Source organism: Camponotus floridanus, unplaced genomic scaffold (assembly GCF_003227725.1).
Source record: "Camponotus floridanus strain SB8 unplaced genomic scaffold, Cflo_v7.5 scaffold4, whole genome shotgun sequence".
Taxonomy (NCBI): domain Eukaryota; kingdom Metazoa; phylum Arthropoda; class Insecta; order Hymenoptera; family Formicidae; genus Camponotus; species Camponotus floridanus.
The window spans coordinates 1,508,826-1,526,400 of NW_020229547.1; the positions used below are offsets into that span (position 1 = coordinate 1,508,826).

A 17,575-nucleotide genomic window follows, 5' to 3' on the forward strand; every position below is an offset into this window, starting at 1 on the left:
CTCAAGAGCCCAGTCTAGTCAAAATAATAGCCTTTGTAAAAAAGAAAAAAGGAACATAGTGCTAAATATATAAGAAAAATAAATTTTAACTATTTATGAAATCGAAGACAACTATAACAAAAACAATATAACAAAATGCACATCTGAATTTGTAGGATATGATTTACATACACTGTACGTCTGTATACGAATATTTATATTTATATATTACTTATGGTATATATATATATATATATATATATATATATATATATATATATATATAAATTTGTTAACGCGCGAAAGTCTGAAATGATAATTGTCTAGATTGCGGCCTTATCGATAAAAAGTAATGTATAGATTAAGTTAAATAAAGCGTTTTTTTCCATGCTCAAAGTTTCATATGTTTTTGTACCATATAAAACGAGCAATTACTAGGATTATAATCAATCACTACGGACGTTTGTCATAAAATTCACTGATTCGGAATTATTAATTAATTTTCATTTCAATGTCGATATAGGTACTACCAATTTTAAAAAAATTTTTTTAATTCATTTCTATTTACCTTATTTGAATTAGTCTTGTATTTTATAAAACATTTATAACAACGTTTAGTATAACATTATCGCTGCGGCTGTTTTCTCTTCAAGCGCGGGTATCGGTTCCAGACGATCATCCTTTTCTCGGCCGGATCCCCAGCCGATTAATGCTATGCTAATAAGATGTACAACACCAGCGCTAACAACGAGCCTGGAAAAATTTTTATTGAATAAAAGTAAAATGTCTATACTAAAATATATTTTAAGAAATATTGGTTACAATTTCGTAACTAATACATAATTAAGAAATATACTAAAAATGCATGTATAATTAAATTTTAATTGAAAAAAGAATTATTAAATTATTAATTATTTATTTCAAACTTTAAATCAATATAGTACATCTATTTTTATTTACAGCATTTTATTTTATACATAAAACGTAATTAGAGAGCAATCTTATAATATATATATATATATAGATTCATTTTCTTTATCCTTGTCACACTAGTGCCTTCCAATTAATTGTAATAAAAATCGAAAAATTATAATGAAAAAATTTGATTATATTATTCTAATTTGATAATAAACAAATTAGTATCGAAAAATTTTACTTTAGATAAAAAGAATGTTTTACCAAAAAGAATAGCCAAGCTCAGCAGATCCCTCGCTCGTCCATTTAAAGTCAGTGTCTTCCTTTGGAAGCACATTGACATACAGTCTTGTATAATACTGCGCTAACCAAGTGCAAGTGCTAACTAAGCACATTAATACTGAAAATGAGTCACAAAAATTCCCTTATTATAAATAAAATATAGCTTAAATTATTTAGAATTATTTTTTGGTTCTTATCTACCGTTTTATATTTCCTCTTACTTTAGTATTATTGAGAATTATTATTTTTCATTAAAACATATATACTTATACTTACGCGTTAACATATTTATGAAGTATACGCCAGGAATGGATAGAATTTTCGATCTTGGTGAAGTAGCTGTATTTAAAACTGCCAAAAGTGCAGCGAGTGCAGCCGCTACCAAAGCAGCCGAAGTTGTTATTAAAGTAACGATCCAAAGAGCCCAGGACATTACTGATGGATCCTGCCGGATCATTTGAGAAACTAAAACATTATAATTAGAAACATTATTAATCACAGCGCAATGATATAAGAATCAAAACATATAGTACATTTTAGAGAATTTTCCACTTTATTATATTACTGTATATTTACATTATTCATCCTTCCATTGCATATAATATTAAATAATGTTTTTTAATTATTGCATGTAATATGAGAAATATAAATATTCCAATTTATTTAACATATTCGAACTATGTGAATATGTTATATTGTTTAGACTTTACATAACGATTCAATGATTACAGCAATATATGTATATATATATATATATATATATATATATATATATATAAATTTTGTGAGTATGTGCAATTATCAAATAATAAAATTCTTCTAATGATGATTGCTATAAATAAAAGACTTAACAATTTATTAACATTAGCCTGTAATTAATTATGCTTTTCATCATAGATCGGATATATCCCGTAATTATATGTTCCAATTATGACTATTCCGCGATTAATAATCGTCGTTATTATGCAAAATGTATTAAGCAATAAGCCTATTTTGTATGCCGTTCAATATCGCGATGAGAAATTTTATTATAATATCATAATGTCTTTTAAAAATTTTTAAATGTTTCAAGAAAATTTCAGATTGTTTCGTACATGAATTTTTTCCTATAAGTATTATATATTTTAATATAATTTTTTTCGTGGTACTTTTACAATTTTTCCATCAGTATTATCAATCGTTCTTAAATGATTCTTAAAATAAATTTCAATTAACTTTTCCAAGTATTCAACATATCGTAGGAATGAGGTCGTAGATTATGCAAGCGTAGCATAATGATCGAAAATTGAAACGAAGCCAGATCTCGAGCGATTAACTTTGCACATGAAAATATATATCTCCAGTAACTCTTCGCACTCTTGAAAATATGTATACAATATTCTATTATGAGTATGTCAATTATCAAATGAACTAAAAGTTCTTCCTAATCGGAATCATTGCTATAAATAAAAGACTTAACAATTTATTAACATTAGCCTGTAATTAATTATGCTTTTCATCATAGATCGGATATATCCCGTAATTATATGTTCCAATTATGACTATTCCGCGATTAATAATCGTCGTTATTATGCAAAATGTATTAAGCAATAAGCCTATTTTGTATGCCGTTCAATATCGCGATGAGAAATTTTATTATAATATCATAATGTCTTTTAAAAATTTTTAAATGTTTCAAGAAAATTTCAGATTGTTTCGTACATGAATTTTTTCCTATAAGTATTATATATTTTAATATAATTTTTTTCGTGGTACTTTTACAATTTTTCCATCAGTATTATCAATCGTTCTTAAATGATTCTTAAAATAAATTTCAATTAACTTTTCCAAGTATTCAACATATCGTAGGAATGAGGTCGTAGATTATGCAAGCGTAGCATAATGATCGAAAATTGAAACGAAGCCAGATCTCGAGCGATTAACTTTGCACATGAAAATATATATCTCCAGTAACTCTTCGCACTCTTGAAAATATGTACAATATTCCGTTTTTCTACTGACGTCTTCCTGATCGGAATCTATTGCATACCACGACGACTAAAAGCCGCTGCTATCGCATTTTATATTCGGACATGACGCAAACTTGAGAGAGAAAGATCGAGTATAAGTAGAAATATCTTGCGCATTACACGCTTCCAGGACAAAGTTTCCTCGAGACATTTCAACTTACGACGGCGTGAATAACGGATCATTGCATTCGCCGGAGGCGGCCGCCAACTCCTGCGAGTACTGCCGACTCGAAGAGACGCATTTACTACAAAGTACTCAAGTACTCAAAAACGTATCTATCCGCAGTCGCGATGTCCCTATCGGTTCAATCTGATATGATACATTTATCATTTTTACATTCCAGAGCTAACTCTGACAGAAATTGAAGCTATGAAATGTAAAATAACATTAGTTTAACTCAAATTTCAGGATAATAAACTTTATTCTAGAAATAATCTTCCTTCTTGGTGAATGAAATCCTAAATCTGTACAAAAAATCTAATCCAATTTAAAACTCTATTCATAACTTTAAAACTCTATTCAAAATAATTGCAATATAATCTTTATAAAAATGTGCGAATAATTTATTTTTACATATAAAAATTATAATAAATATGTCGATAATACGTTTATTCTGAAAACTCCTCTAAGAAATGCACTTAATAAATATTAAAGTATTTATATGCAATATCCCTAACACATAGCTGCGAATGCTATAAGTGAAGTCAATATTGCTGCTTCTTCTGCTGGTTTCTACATAAAATTGATTGCGCACTAGAATGCAATAGATGCAATAGATGATTTTACTGCAGTCGCAGCATCAGTAACGCTGATGATATGAGTAGCGCGCGCATGTGAAAGTAGACCACGAGGCTTGGTCATGATTTTTGTCCACGGAAACTAGTTTCTGTGTATTGTTATCCGCGTAACTTGGCAATGTATATAAGCGCGCACATGCTTGCGATTTTGCATTAAGAGAAATTTGAACGTATATACATACATACATATGTATATCATTCGAATCTCTTCACGAAAGGCCTACCAATTGCTTCTTTTGAAGCCATGTAATAAAAAATATAAAACTTTACTCTGCCAAAATTTTATTTAGAAGAAAAACGTTGACTGAATTATTTTTTTGTCTTTCAAAAAGTCAAGAAATCACAAGTGCATTTTCTTACATCATTCTCACAGCATTTATAAATATCCATGATCTGAAAGCGAGATAATAATCGTGTTCGTAATAATAAATAATGATGTAAATATGATTAAGCAATAATTATCTTAATATAACTATGATGCATATCGGCGGGTTATATCGTGAAAAGCAATAGGAAAGCATAGGAATTGATTTTACGTTCAAAGATGTATACATAATTCAACATGTTCATTAAATATACGCATACTTTGTCAGATGTATAGTATATCAAAACTAGTAGATATCTTTTTAACAAGTTTTTCGATATCAATCTTTCTTTCGTTTTCTTGAATAAAAATATTAAGATATATAATTTTTGCGTTTAAGAATTGAAAATAAAATAAAATAAAATAAGAAATGAAAAAATATCCAGCTGAATCAGATCCTTCAGTTAATTTCAACTGGTTTTTATTTTAATAAAATTTTAATTTAAAGTATAATTATATATGTGAATATACAATATTAATAATTAAAAAGATGTGATAAAAAATGACTTCTCTTGATATTTTTGTTGAGGAAAAGTCCTCTCCAAGCTGATCGAAGAGAAGTTGCGATTAAAAGAATATTCGGTACATCTGAAATATATGGTGTCATGGAAAAATGCGAGTTTATGTATCCCTTCAGATTTATTATTCGCCTGAATGAAAGAGAAATGTTTCTCATGGCGCGTGCCAGCAATTCTGTTGTTTTTCTCCGGAAGTACGGTATAATAGCAATGTAAAAGTTGCTTGCTCATCGGCACGATTATTATGCATTGTGTATAGGATATTCATCCTTTTCGCGGATACAATGCATCGTCGCTCTGCAAAAGTGGTGGCACACTAGACACTAGATGAAATCATCATGAATAAGTTAAAAAGATTTCAACATTTAAAGAACGCTTTACGTCCACCAACACAGACATATGCATATATGAGTATATATATATGTATTTATATATTTATCGTATATATTTATGTAAGTAATTTCCGTACAAATTAATAAAACGCGCGCCAAATTATAAGAAAGTAATAATTATTACAAGAAAATAATAATTATTTTATTTTAAGAAAATAATAATTATATAAAAAAATATATATTTAGGAAATATTCTTTGTAAATTATTTATTATTGCATATATGCATATGTATGCTCTTCAAACAAGTTTTTTGCAGACTCCATTGATAACCAGTTCTAAAATGTCACGAGGAGCAGGTGTTTTTGCGGATGAGCGCTTCAAGTGCGATTGTACGCTGATTATAACACGACAACAGTTTCTTCTCGTAATAATAATATCGATTTTAAAAAACATGTATGAAAAAAGCATTGTAAAAAGAATGTATCCATCAAAATCTTAACAAATTTTCGAAAAAAATACTTTTTGTTCTTCTCATCGCTATAAAAGATAATTAAAAATACACCTATTAGCTTCACGCATCAATAAAATTTGTAAATGTCAAATATCACATCAATCTTCTGTCAGGGCGCTCACAAATTTTGCATTTTTTTTATTAAAAAATGATTGTCAGTACTTCGAGCACATCTGGCACAAAGGGTATGGTGATGTGATCGTTTCGATCGGCACGCGAAATCAATAGAACAAATTTAACAACGATTATGAAATCGATGATTTATCGTAGATGCATGCACGTCACACGTCCGCAATCAACCGCAGGCATCGTTGGACGCCGTATAGAACTCTAATGCACTCGGTTATCAGTCGGAGATTTATGGTCCTGCCGCATACCAGTATGCTCGATCATCCAGCCTTTCTCTCGCGCATATCTCCGCCCGATCATAATTCGTCGCGTACGAGTCACACAATTCAAAAAAAGTTTCCGGCTCTTGATCGCACAATACTCGACTCTTTCGTTTACGATTTATGAAGTTATCACGAAAATCGCTCTGGACGAATAATTTCGATACGGATAATCCCGAATAAAAATAGGGACATTAAAGAAAATTAGCAGAAATTCACGCTGCATGATATTGAATCTACGAAATCGAAAAAAAAACAATTTTAAAAAGAGAATTTTAAATCTTTTACTATTTCATCTCCTTTGTATGTGTGTTTCTTGCAACGACATTAAATAAGTGCAATTTTCTTTATTTCCATATTGTAGAATTTAATTTATTGTTGTACTTTAATCTTTTTATAAAAATTAAATCTTTGTTATTTTTTTAATTCCTTATAAAATAAATACTTCTTTCAACGAATTGTAGAACACTCTGTATGTTATTATTACAACAAATTCTATATAGTTTGAAAAATTTTAGCTAACAGTAACATGTTTTGCATATCAATTTTCCAATTATATGACTGTTAATACTGCGTATTATTCAAGATTGCGTACTACTCCTTTATAAGAGAAAAAAATCCTGTGATTATGTGCAAAATATAGTCCGAGTTGTACAAAGAGAAAGGCGAAAAATACCAACATACCAGATACGTGATACGTCCTCCATCCGTAAGCGACATTTAATTCCTTTTTTCCCTGCAACAGGCCAAAGTGAACTCTGCCCGCGCTTTCCTGGGGATTCGACGTTCTCCAAGCTCGTGCCTCGACCCAATGCTGCGTCACAAGGGCAGCACAGACGAGCCCACCGCCCAACAATGACAGGAAAAACGTCGCAAAGATCGTGCCCCTTCGAAACATCGACGTCATTCTCGGATCACGAGAAGGTCCAGTTTTCGGATAGTTCGCGAGTACTGCGGAGCAAAGAAGAATTACGTTAAGAAGAAGATTAGATAAAATGATTTTATAAATAAATTTTAGCGCGCCTATTTTATATGCTATTATCCAAGAATATCTTTTACTGCCAAGCAACATTAAGGTTCGTTGCGCGTAGTTTCTATACATAGAGTTCTCCGATTATATATCGTGTAAAGTTCTCCGACTACTTCTTCAGAATTCTCTCTTACTTGTCAAGCATGTCGAAGTGCTCACGCGAAAAAATCGCGAGACGCATATTTTCACCGTTCGTTCGTGCCAAAGTATTAAAAAGAGCGCTCCTCATCCTCTATCGAGCACAAAACGCGAAAAGCAAACGTCTTCGCGATCTCGCATGGAGCAGAGTCTCGCCTCGCTGCATCTTATTAGCATCATCCGCGCGTTACACCGCATATACATGAGAATCTCCCGATGGAAACAGCTACTGTCGGAATAACAGTACAAATTTTTAACATCGAAACATTCTTCGATCCCTCTCGTGGAAACGGAATAGTGCGTCTGTTCCGTTCAAGAAAAAGTTTTTCCGCGATTCGCATTGTATATATAATAACCCTGAAAAACAAGAGAATTTCAACAAAAATCTGATAATCTAAAGAGTAATTAAAGAAAGAGTAAATAAAAAGATAAACATGACACACAATAAATTTTAAAGAGATAATTTTGACACACAATAAATTTTAAAGAGATAATTTTATTAATTTACTCTGATATTTAAATTTTAGTTTTAAATCATCGGAATTAACTAAGAAAATATCTCATTATATATTATATATATTATATTAACTGCTACATTATATTATCAACCGTATTATTTTAATCTATAGGTTCTTTTGTTGCTAATGTGTTTTTAATATTCGATTAGAAGATTGAATAGTCGAATTATTAGATTTTCTTGCACCAATTATTTTACGAAAAGCTAAATTTTGCTGCATTATTTTTAGCTTTTGCATCACCGTGCATCGCAGCTCGTTTCCTTTCTTTCCAAGACGTTTTCTCCACTCGTTTAACTGACCTGAGACATGCACACATTTCTACAAAGAAAGAGAGAGAAAGAGAAAGAGAGAGAGAGAGGGAGAGGGAGGGAGAGAGAGAGAGAATGAGATGCTCTTCGCGTGGCTATCGGTAATTTACTTGACGACAATCACTGTTTAAATTATGCCACATAGAAACTATGTCGCTTTCGCAACAATTATCTGGTCTGTTAAAAGAATCTGCAAGCGTATGAAAGTACCTTGAATACAAAGCACTCGAAACTCTAATATTAAATGCAATCCTTACGTAAAGATAAATTGATCCGCAAAAAATTATTTAGAATACAACGCGTTTCATACAATTAATCAATAAATTACAAATTATTTTCTCGGAAAATAATCTTCAAGAAAGGAACAATGTCGGTCTAAATTATCGAGATTTAGCGACCCGAAAGGGAATCTACAAAAGCTTGATGTTGCTATGTTATGTATTTACTTTCTTCTTTTTGGTATTCTTTTATTTGTCGGTTGTTGCATATTCATCGTAAAATGGGTTAAATATAAAAGATATTAAAGAATCTTTTTTTATGTTTTTTAAGAGAATAAATATTTTTTCCTTTTATGCATACAATACAAATCTCTCGTTAAAATTTTGCACTTTTGTGTTGGCAGATTCAAAATAATTTGTTCATATTGTTTTTTTTGTTTATTATATTATATTTATTTGTAATCATCAATTTTTCATTATAAAAAAATGAATATATAATACTTTAATTATGCAAAAAAATTGCAAATAGCAATTTTAATAAAATTTAAAATTCTCTTCAAATTGAAAGAAGAAAGCTAAAGCTAAATCAGCACTCGGTGTAATAATATATAATTTCTAATAGATTATTTAATTCCAACATCATTACATACGCGTTATAATTAGATTTATATATACGCATTCGGGATTATAATCCAAACATGTAATTTAAATGTTCGATGAAAGAGAATTGAGCATATTAGATTATTGAAAAAAGAATGTCATTAAATCTATGAGTATTTAAAGCGATCAAAAATGCAATATCATGCATATTACAGAACGTTTTCTACATATCAAAAGTCTTGTTAAATTAATCAACTTATTAAGTAAATCATGCAGAACTGAAATAAATAATTCAAGCAAAGATTAAATCAAATAATTAATTGGCAAGCTTACTTTCAAACCAACTTTCAAATTTAATTTTCAGAAGACGGTAATTTATGATTGATTATAAAATTACAGAAGGTAAATAAAATTATACAGATAGCAGAAAGCACTACTATATACAGAAAGCACTACTTTTAGAAATAGTTATAATAGTTTAAAAATAAGCTATCTAATCTTAGTGTTGAGTGAATTGAAAAATCATATAGTAACCTTGACCCTGATTCTCCGCGAAGTGCACCTGGTTCAGACTCCGGGAGAACTCGCCTTGCTTGACCTTCTGCGAGAAGTCGGCGTTGCTGAGTCGCTTGGAGAACTTGACGCGGTAATTGTTTGGCTTGGCCGCCCTTAGCAGCGACGACGACGTGGCAGGCTTCGGTCTTTTGGCGAAAGTATACGGGATCGTGTAGGGCTGCGCGACGTAAAAGTAAATCGGCCGATAATCCTCGTGGAGCTGCGGTTGCTGCACGTTGTAGCCACCGTTTGTGCAACAACCGGTGCTGGTGTATACACTCGGTGCGCCGTTGCTGTACGCGTACGAGTTCGCGTAATGAACCCCGTAGTGGTTCGCCGTTTTTCGTGAGTTACCTTCCACGGTTTTCGACAGAAAAGAAAAGAAAGAGGAACGCCGTCAATCTCACTTCCGATTATTACACGATTTTTCGACGGATCTCCACGACGTGCTTCCCAAACTGTCCTTCGGAAACGATCATCCGAGATCACTTTCGAGTTTGCGTTGATCTCACGGCTCTTTGTTCAGCGGTCTTTGAATAGAGATCAGCTGATCTCGGCTTTGACTTTCGACTTTCATTTATCAGAACGGGCGTTCCCTCGTCGTTATAATTCGTCGTTTTTTTTAACAGCTTTTCAAAGTACTTTGTAAATCGCGGACGGATCTCAACATTTTTCTCTCCACTTCACGAAATCAATTTCCTCAAATGTGTGAATACGATCGAGACGATCGTTCGCCATTAACATTCATCTAAGTTAATGGACAGCGAGTGCTCTTTAAAAATGAGAGCTTAATCTCGATCTGAAAGTCGGAGACCTTGTGCGACGGCTTTTCGCGGTGCTTTCTTTTTCTCTACATCCGACGAGATATCAGAAGCCACAGGTGGTAGATTGCAGAATGTAATTCGAGCGTAGATATCATCACGATTTTTTATCATATAACATATATTTCTGGTGGCTCGTGAAAACAACGAGCACAAAAGAGGACTCTTTCCTTTAATTGTCACCTTAGAAGTTTCTCTCGACGACGGGAGAAAGTTCCTTTCACGTGCGCCGCTTCAATATGTTGTCGCGAAATAAAGTCTTTCCTTTTTTGTTTTTAATCTGGGACTATTGTGAGCGATTTCTCGGGATTCTAAAACGTCGACGCTTCAAAATCCACCTCGAGTATCGCTTGGTGTCGGGACTCCTTAATGGTATCTTAGAGCACGCTTTTTCACCACGTGAGACGTCGCGATGTGTCAACTGTAAGAGAAATCTGTACGTTAAGCAATTACTAGACGAAGTTTCGTACTATGTCAAGAAAATGGATACGTTAGACGAATGGAGCATCCAGGCATGAAACATGACAATTGATCATTTCTATTGAGATATGATAAATGTTTAAAACATAATGCGATATATTTAGTTTAATTCGTTTTCAAACATTATTCTTTTTTCAATAATAATAATAATAAGGAAGGGAGTTAGAAACTTATTGTTGAAAGGGGTGCCTCATCTCACATTTTTTTAAGATGGCCCAATAAGCTTTACTAAGAAGCTCTGTATCTTCTTGTCTATTTAAACTGTTCTCTTGCTGTATTAATTATTCTTTTTATATCTTGAAATACTAAAAATGTCAGTTATCATGTTTTATTCTAAATATCGAATAAAATTCTTGAATACATGCATTATATTAGCGCATTATTTTAATAATCACATATATTTGATCACATTTTATATTTTCTTTTAGCTCTAACATTTTTTAAAATAAAAAAAGTTTCTAAGAATAAAAGTATTTAAAAAAATAACAACTATTAAATAAGCACATCTACAATTTAAATAATTTCTCTCTTTTAGAATCTCCTCTTTCAACTTGAAAGTTTTAAAAAAAGGAAAGAAAATTTTAACATTAAAGTAACGCCTTTGTATATAAAAATTCCAGAGTAAAATTGACAAACGACATGAACAAGAGTCTATGTTGAGAAAATAGAATTTCATTTTGCATTGACCTAAATTGGAATTGAAGAATCGTAGAACGCTAGTGCACATTTTTAAAGCAAAAATGCACAAATCTGTCGAGCTGCTTTCCGCTTTCCGTTTAAAATCGCGCGAAATGGGACGAGGAAATTTCGTTAAGGATGCGGGAAGCGAGAAGAAAGAAACGAGAAAAATTCCGTATTTTTCCCCTAACTCGCGCCAAATTGTAAAGAACAATCTAGTTTCCATTGCTTTAAAATAAAATGAAACGAATTGCTAATGATCTGTAATAAACAAGCAACACAGGACAATCGCTAACGGTACGATAAAATTTAAGAGGCGCGATATATAATAACCGTTTCTTGCCATCCGACATTTCTCAAGTGCTCGTTATTGCAGGAAACTTCGTTATTTGCCGTTACATCAATGATTTATACCTTTTCCATTGTTAAATTTCACGGTTGTGAAAAGGTTGCCAAAAAAGGTCGTAAAAACTAAAATATTCCTCTTAGAGAATCTAAATTAAGCGACCTAATCTTAATTTTTTATATAAAACAGCTCGGAAATTGCGGCAAATCGAAATTTTAATTTTAAAATCATGCATGAATTGCAAACATTTGTCTAAGTCGCTATAAATTATTTACCTATTTATCTTTAATCTATTTATATTGTCGGAAAAATGCGAATTTACGTTGAGATTCATGCATAATGCTGTCCTGCAACATTCTTGACGGAACTGGAGCAGCAATTGTCGCAATGTAACGTATTGCGTCCGCGTCGTTGCGCATTATTAAAGTCGGACTTAAATATATACCAAGTATTTTCCTATTACAGCTTCTGTTAGTTGTAACGTAAGTAATCCCTGACTGAAGAAAACGAAGGAAATTCCATTTCTACTATCACGAATAAATGATATTCTTTTGCGTTGCAAGCATAGTTTTGTGCACTGTTGCTTTGTTTAATAATTTATCGATAAAGAAATTATGATCTGCCGACGTTTTACTTTTCATTTACATGACATCCATTACATTCTTCAAGGGGAAATGAAATTATGAGTGTACGGCGATTCCACGTGTTTTGAGCAAAGTATCCTGTGAATGTTAGAACTTACTGTTAGATGCCTTCTGGAAATATTCATAGATTTGAAATATCATAAAAAAAAAACGAAATATTTCACTATTTTATAAATATTTGCATTTTATGTGTTCAACATTTTTTCGAATTATTACTACTTTAGGAGAAATTTTTAAACACCAGACTCCATATTTTAAATCTTGCCAAATGTAATATTCATAATGATGAATCTCTCAACTTTATTCAGAGAGATAGATTTCCAATTTAAAATATGTATATATATATATATATATATATATATATATATATATACAAGTAAATGATGAAAACATGTGACTCTGTTGACACAGAAATTAATCGTACAATTCACGAGATAAAACGAGTTTTGACGTGACTGCACTGTGTTGGATTGATTGGCATGACCCACCGTGATATGACAAATGATTGTACACGCGTGATGAGAGCGTTATTACGAGCAAGGATGTAAGAGTGAGAAAGATGCGGGAATGCACGGATATACACGGCTACATGGGAGGAACGAGTTGACGAGGTCGGGTGAATGCCGTTAGACCGTGTCATGATACGGCTACACGTACTCGTGTGTGAAACATCGTCGTCTTGAGAAGAGACGAGTAAGACGAGGAAAGAGACGGAAACTGATAATGAGAGAAAGAGAGAGAGAGAGAGAGAGAGTTCTAGGATCGGAATTTGCGCGATTGTCTTGATTGTCTGAGCAAAATCAAAACATGTCGCGAAGCGATTTCGCGTCGACATTCTATCAAATTTAAGCGCTTCAATTGTATAAAGTCAAAAAGAAAAAGAGATATTCGATGTCGGATATAAAATGTTAATATAAAATGTTAATCTAGAACTCTGATGTTTCACACACTGATATTAAAACGATGAGATATAATAGCTGAATTTATTATATATTTATATTATTAACTTATATTATTTATATATTATGCTTTTTTAATTAATATGTAATGATTTATATTATTGTTTTAATTATTAATTTTGTATTAATTTTAATTATTGTACTAATGGTTAATAAAATAATTAAAATTACAAATAAAATAGACTAGGCATTGCATGTGACAAGATTAATTTAAATATAAAAGCTAAATAAAATAATGAATATGTATATGATGTGTATCAATGATTTTTCTACAAGTTTTTGAAAAAGAATTTCTGACATAAATAAATAAAATTTAAAACAGTTATAAATAAGAATATTACATACAGATAAAGCTTTTATCTTTACATTTTCTCCGTGTTTATTCTAGGAACGTATAAAGCATTCTTATCGAAACATATGATATCGCTTATAGTGTACTTCTTTCTCTCGATCAGCGATCTGCTGAATGTTGAATCGTCGTCACAACCGGTTCGGCAATCGGGTCCGCTCGCGCATTTTTCTTTCCGCACGATGCGTACCTCGCGTGACGCAACTCCCTCGACACATATTGCCCCCTGTTGCCCCGGAGACAGGGAGATGCACATATGGCCCCGCGTGTCCTGCACGAGAAACTAGGACGCGCAACCGACCATGGTGTGTCTCTCTTTTAATACCCTTGCAAAACGTCTCCCTCGAACCTTGCGAATTCCGACGAGCACGATACGACGCGAGAGAATATCTCCGAGATCGATTCCGGTCGATGCGATCTGTTCTGACCCAGAAAGCCGGTCCAATGGACTCTACTCGGGTTGTATTGATGCTTTTAATTTTTACAGAACCATGCCGTGACGTATTCAAATGCAAAATTTTCATCACAAAATACGCGTCAATCGTTATCATCGTGCGGTGCAACAACTATTTCATGAATAATTTAATGCATGACATCGGTTCATTGTCGTGTGCGAATGCCATTGTGTGTAATACAACCGATACCGTAGATCAGCTCTCATTATCATTATGGACATTCACATTCTTCGCTTTATTTCGAAATATAAAAATGTGACACGCGCAAATTCAGGAGCAATGCGTGAAACCGGAATTCAATATCATACGGTTTTTGCAGATAAAAAGTCATCCGATAGTTATATTAATAAAATGTTTCTGCAAAATATAAATTCATGTTACCTTTTTACAAATTAAGATCGTATTTAATATTTAACTAAAATTTAAGGATTATTTAATTTTATTTCGCATGTAAAATTAAAAATTTATTTAAAATTTTTCATACGAATTGTATCTATGAATATCTCTAGAGAACAAATACACTTTCCAAATGATCGATCACTAAAATGCCTACATAAAAGATTGAGAAAGTTTGAAAGCGTCTCAGCATTACCTTTTTTTTTTAACACGTCTCTGGATTGAGATGTAGGAGGAACTGCTTTCAAACACGGATATAATAATCTTTTTTAATACATTATAAATTGCAAAAGAGACGATAATAAAACTATACAGCTTTATCATTATTATTTTTTTGGAAAAACTAAAATAAATTATAGCTCAATGAAGAATTGTAAATAAAATGAGATATACAAGAGATTCGATTTGACTTTATTTAATTTGCGAAATATAAAAAATCACCAAAATTTGTGTAACTATTAATTTTATACTCCTGTTTGAAGCGAAAGAATTATTATTCTTCGCGTTATTTTGCAATAAACTATGCAATGTGTCGAACAAAAATTAATATTTATTTTGACATATTTTGACACATGAACGTCACCCATCAACGAGACAAAGTCGGTCGTATTAAAAAAAGATTCACACAGGACACGTATTTGCGCGAAACAGCAAGAGCGATACGAGGAATCTTACTTGCATCGCTTCAGCATCGTTTGCGTCCCGTTCCGCCGCTTCCTCTGCCACGGCGTCTCTCCACTACGTCTCTTCGTTTGTCGAGTCTTTCGTGAAATAAAACGACCAACGTTTTTTTTCTGCCGATTTTCCGCAGATCCACCAATAGAAATTTTAACACCAAACGCTCGATTTCAACGTAATTTACGAGGCAACCGCATAACGCACACGCGTGTCCCACAGTGTCAGTTCAACTGAATTTCAGGCTATTGCGACTCCTTCTCTTTATCCTCACCTGGCATTGACAGGTGCTACAGGTGGCACCACCATCCGATCGATGACCCCTACCGACCACTTTACCGATCCCGCCGAGTCCTGAGAAACGATCGTGAAAGCAAATCCGTGACGCGCGAGAAAGGAGGAAGCGTTCTCTCCGCTAAAACAATTGATCGTTAAGGATTAATAGGGGAGATTATTTAATAAACAATAAAAAAATTAATACACAGTATATAATTTTTCTTTGTTTCTTATAAAAAAGAAAAATTAATGTGTCTTTTATATATCTTGTAATATTAATTGCGATTATAAAAAAAAAAAGCCAGAGACAAAAAAATGAGATTTGTTTTCAGAATTCAGTTTCTACAAGCTAAAATACGAGCACAGCGTGAAATATGAGCACGAGCAAAAACGGGGTTAAAAATCCGTGACGATCATTTTCACTTTTTGTAAAAAAAGAAAGAGAGAAAATAGAAAGCCTTTTTCGAACCCTTTTTCGATTTATATAAAACTTCAGGAAACCGCTTTTTTTATCTTTTAACTTTTCGGCAATTTTTTTTCAACATATTTATATATACATATCTCTCTCTGCTTTAAAAAATTACTTTTTCTTCTTGATTCCTGTCTTTTAGGAAACTATTTATTTTTTGTGTCTCTTGCTTACGTAAAACATAAAAATAACCGCGGCGAATTTTTAACCATGTTTTTGCTCACAAACACAAGCTTTTCGAACTAAACATGATCTTTCCGAGTGACAAAAAAAAGCTATTTTTCTTTTCGTAAAGCATCCTCGTAAAAAAATGCAATATGAAAAAAAAATGTAATAGTATGTGTAATTACAGCGTCTTATATAAGATTATAAACGTGACAAACGGAACAAGATAATTTCTGTAACAAAGATTCAATGTTTCTACATTTTAAATATATAAATTATGAAATAAAGTCAATGTCAAAAAAGTTAATAAAGTAATTCCTATGCTAAACTTACCTATATATAGTATTTTAATATTTCGTACAAATTCGTGGAATTTACATGATAAAATTGTCACATTTTTGTTGACGTGATGACTGTATTTTTGCATAACACAACAATGCAGGCTTTTTCAACACTGCTGATATTACATGCTTATTTGCATACAATATTTATTCTCGACAATTTGATTTCTGATATTATACATTTAACAATGAAACTCTGATCCTGCAAAAGTCACTTGTAATTGTTGCGTTATCGATGCACCGTATTTTTGCATAATACACGACAATAGCTCGATATTTTTCTGTTCTAATATTAATCATGTGTTAAAAATGTTATGTTAAATGTTATGTTTATTTTCACATTTACGTACTTATTGTATGTGACTATGAGTTAGGTTATTAATGCTCAATAATCGGAAATCATAACTCGAATATGATGAAAGTAATCCTTTATCGTGATATAATTACGATTGAATCGATAGCATTAATCATACTGTTCTCTCAGCACTTATATAATGCTCGATTATGATTAAAATCAAATTGATTACAATCAAATTGATTTATATCGCTCCATAAATAACCGCGCGCGATATTACACCATGAACCATAAACTAGAATAGAAACATAGATATCACTAACGCACTTCACTTTCCGATTCCGATTCCGTATAATTCGATTCCGATTCGATTCCGAGTTTACATATAATTTCGCATCATTTTTTAAATAATTTTTATCTTTTTCAAAGCCACACACATACTTATCTTATTTCAATTATCGTGTCCGAGATAATATTTGATTATTACATTTCTAAATAAATTAGCACCTGTATTCGTTATCCTATATTTTTTACATAAACTCATTTACGTCATTCGCGGGATTTTCAAAATAGTTTCTCGCTCAATGTCATCTCTACCGTGAAAAGAATAATTAATTTTTCAATTTATATTTCTTATACACGCATATTAATGTCACGCATTTATAATGCATGAAAGATATACGTATGGTATGTGTCTCTTTCGGATTGGATATATCGTGTATCTAGATATCTAATCCAATAGATATAAAAAGTTAACAAAA

The 17,575-nt window shown here is 32.0% G+C and overlaps 1 protein-coding gene across 3 annotated transcripts; it reads right to left on the reverse strand.

Moving 5' to 3' along the window:
- Positions 1-272: 272 nt before the first annotated feature.
- Positions 273-17,204, reverse strand: LOC105253032. Of its 3 annotated transcripts, XM_011260780.3 has the most exons (7): positions 16,512-17,204; positions 15,543-15,683; positions 9,445-10,707; positions 6,783-7,049; positions 1,453-1,641; positions 1,159-1,294; positions 273-732 (listed from the first exon to the last, which is right to left on the reverse strand). In XM_011260780.3, the coding sequence occupies exons 4-7, from the start codon at positions 7,003-7,005 to the stop codon at positions 594-596; spliced, it is 687 nt and encodes a 228-aa protein (XP_011259082.1). In that variant the 5' UTR covers positions 7,006-7,049; positions 9,445-10,707; positions 15,543-15,683; positions 16,512-17,204; the 3' UTR covers positions 273-593. The 3 variants fall into 3 exon arrangements, with proteins under 3 accessions (XP_011259082.1, XP_011259081.1, XP_019883632.1); XM_011260779.3 differs by lacking the exons at positions 15,543-15,683; positions 16,512-17,204 and adding an exon at positions 15,269-15,529; XM_020028073.2 differs by lacking the exons at positions 9,445-10,707; positions 15,543-15,683; positions 16,512-17,204 and adding an exon at positions 15,269-15,531.
- Positions 17,205-17,575: the final 371 nt, after the last annotated feature.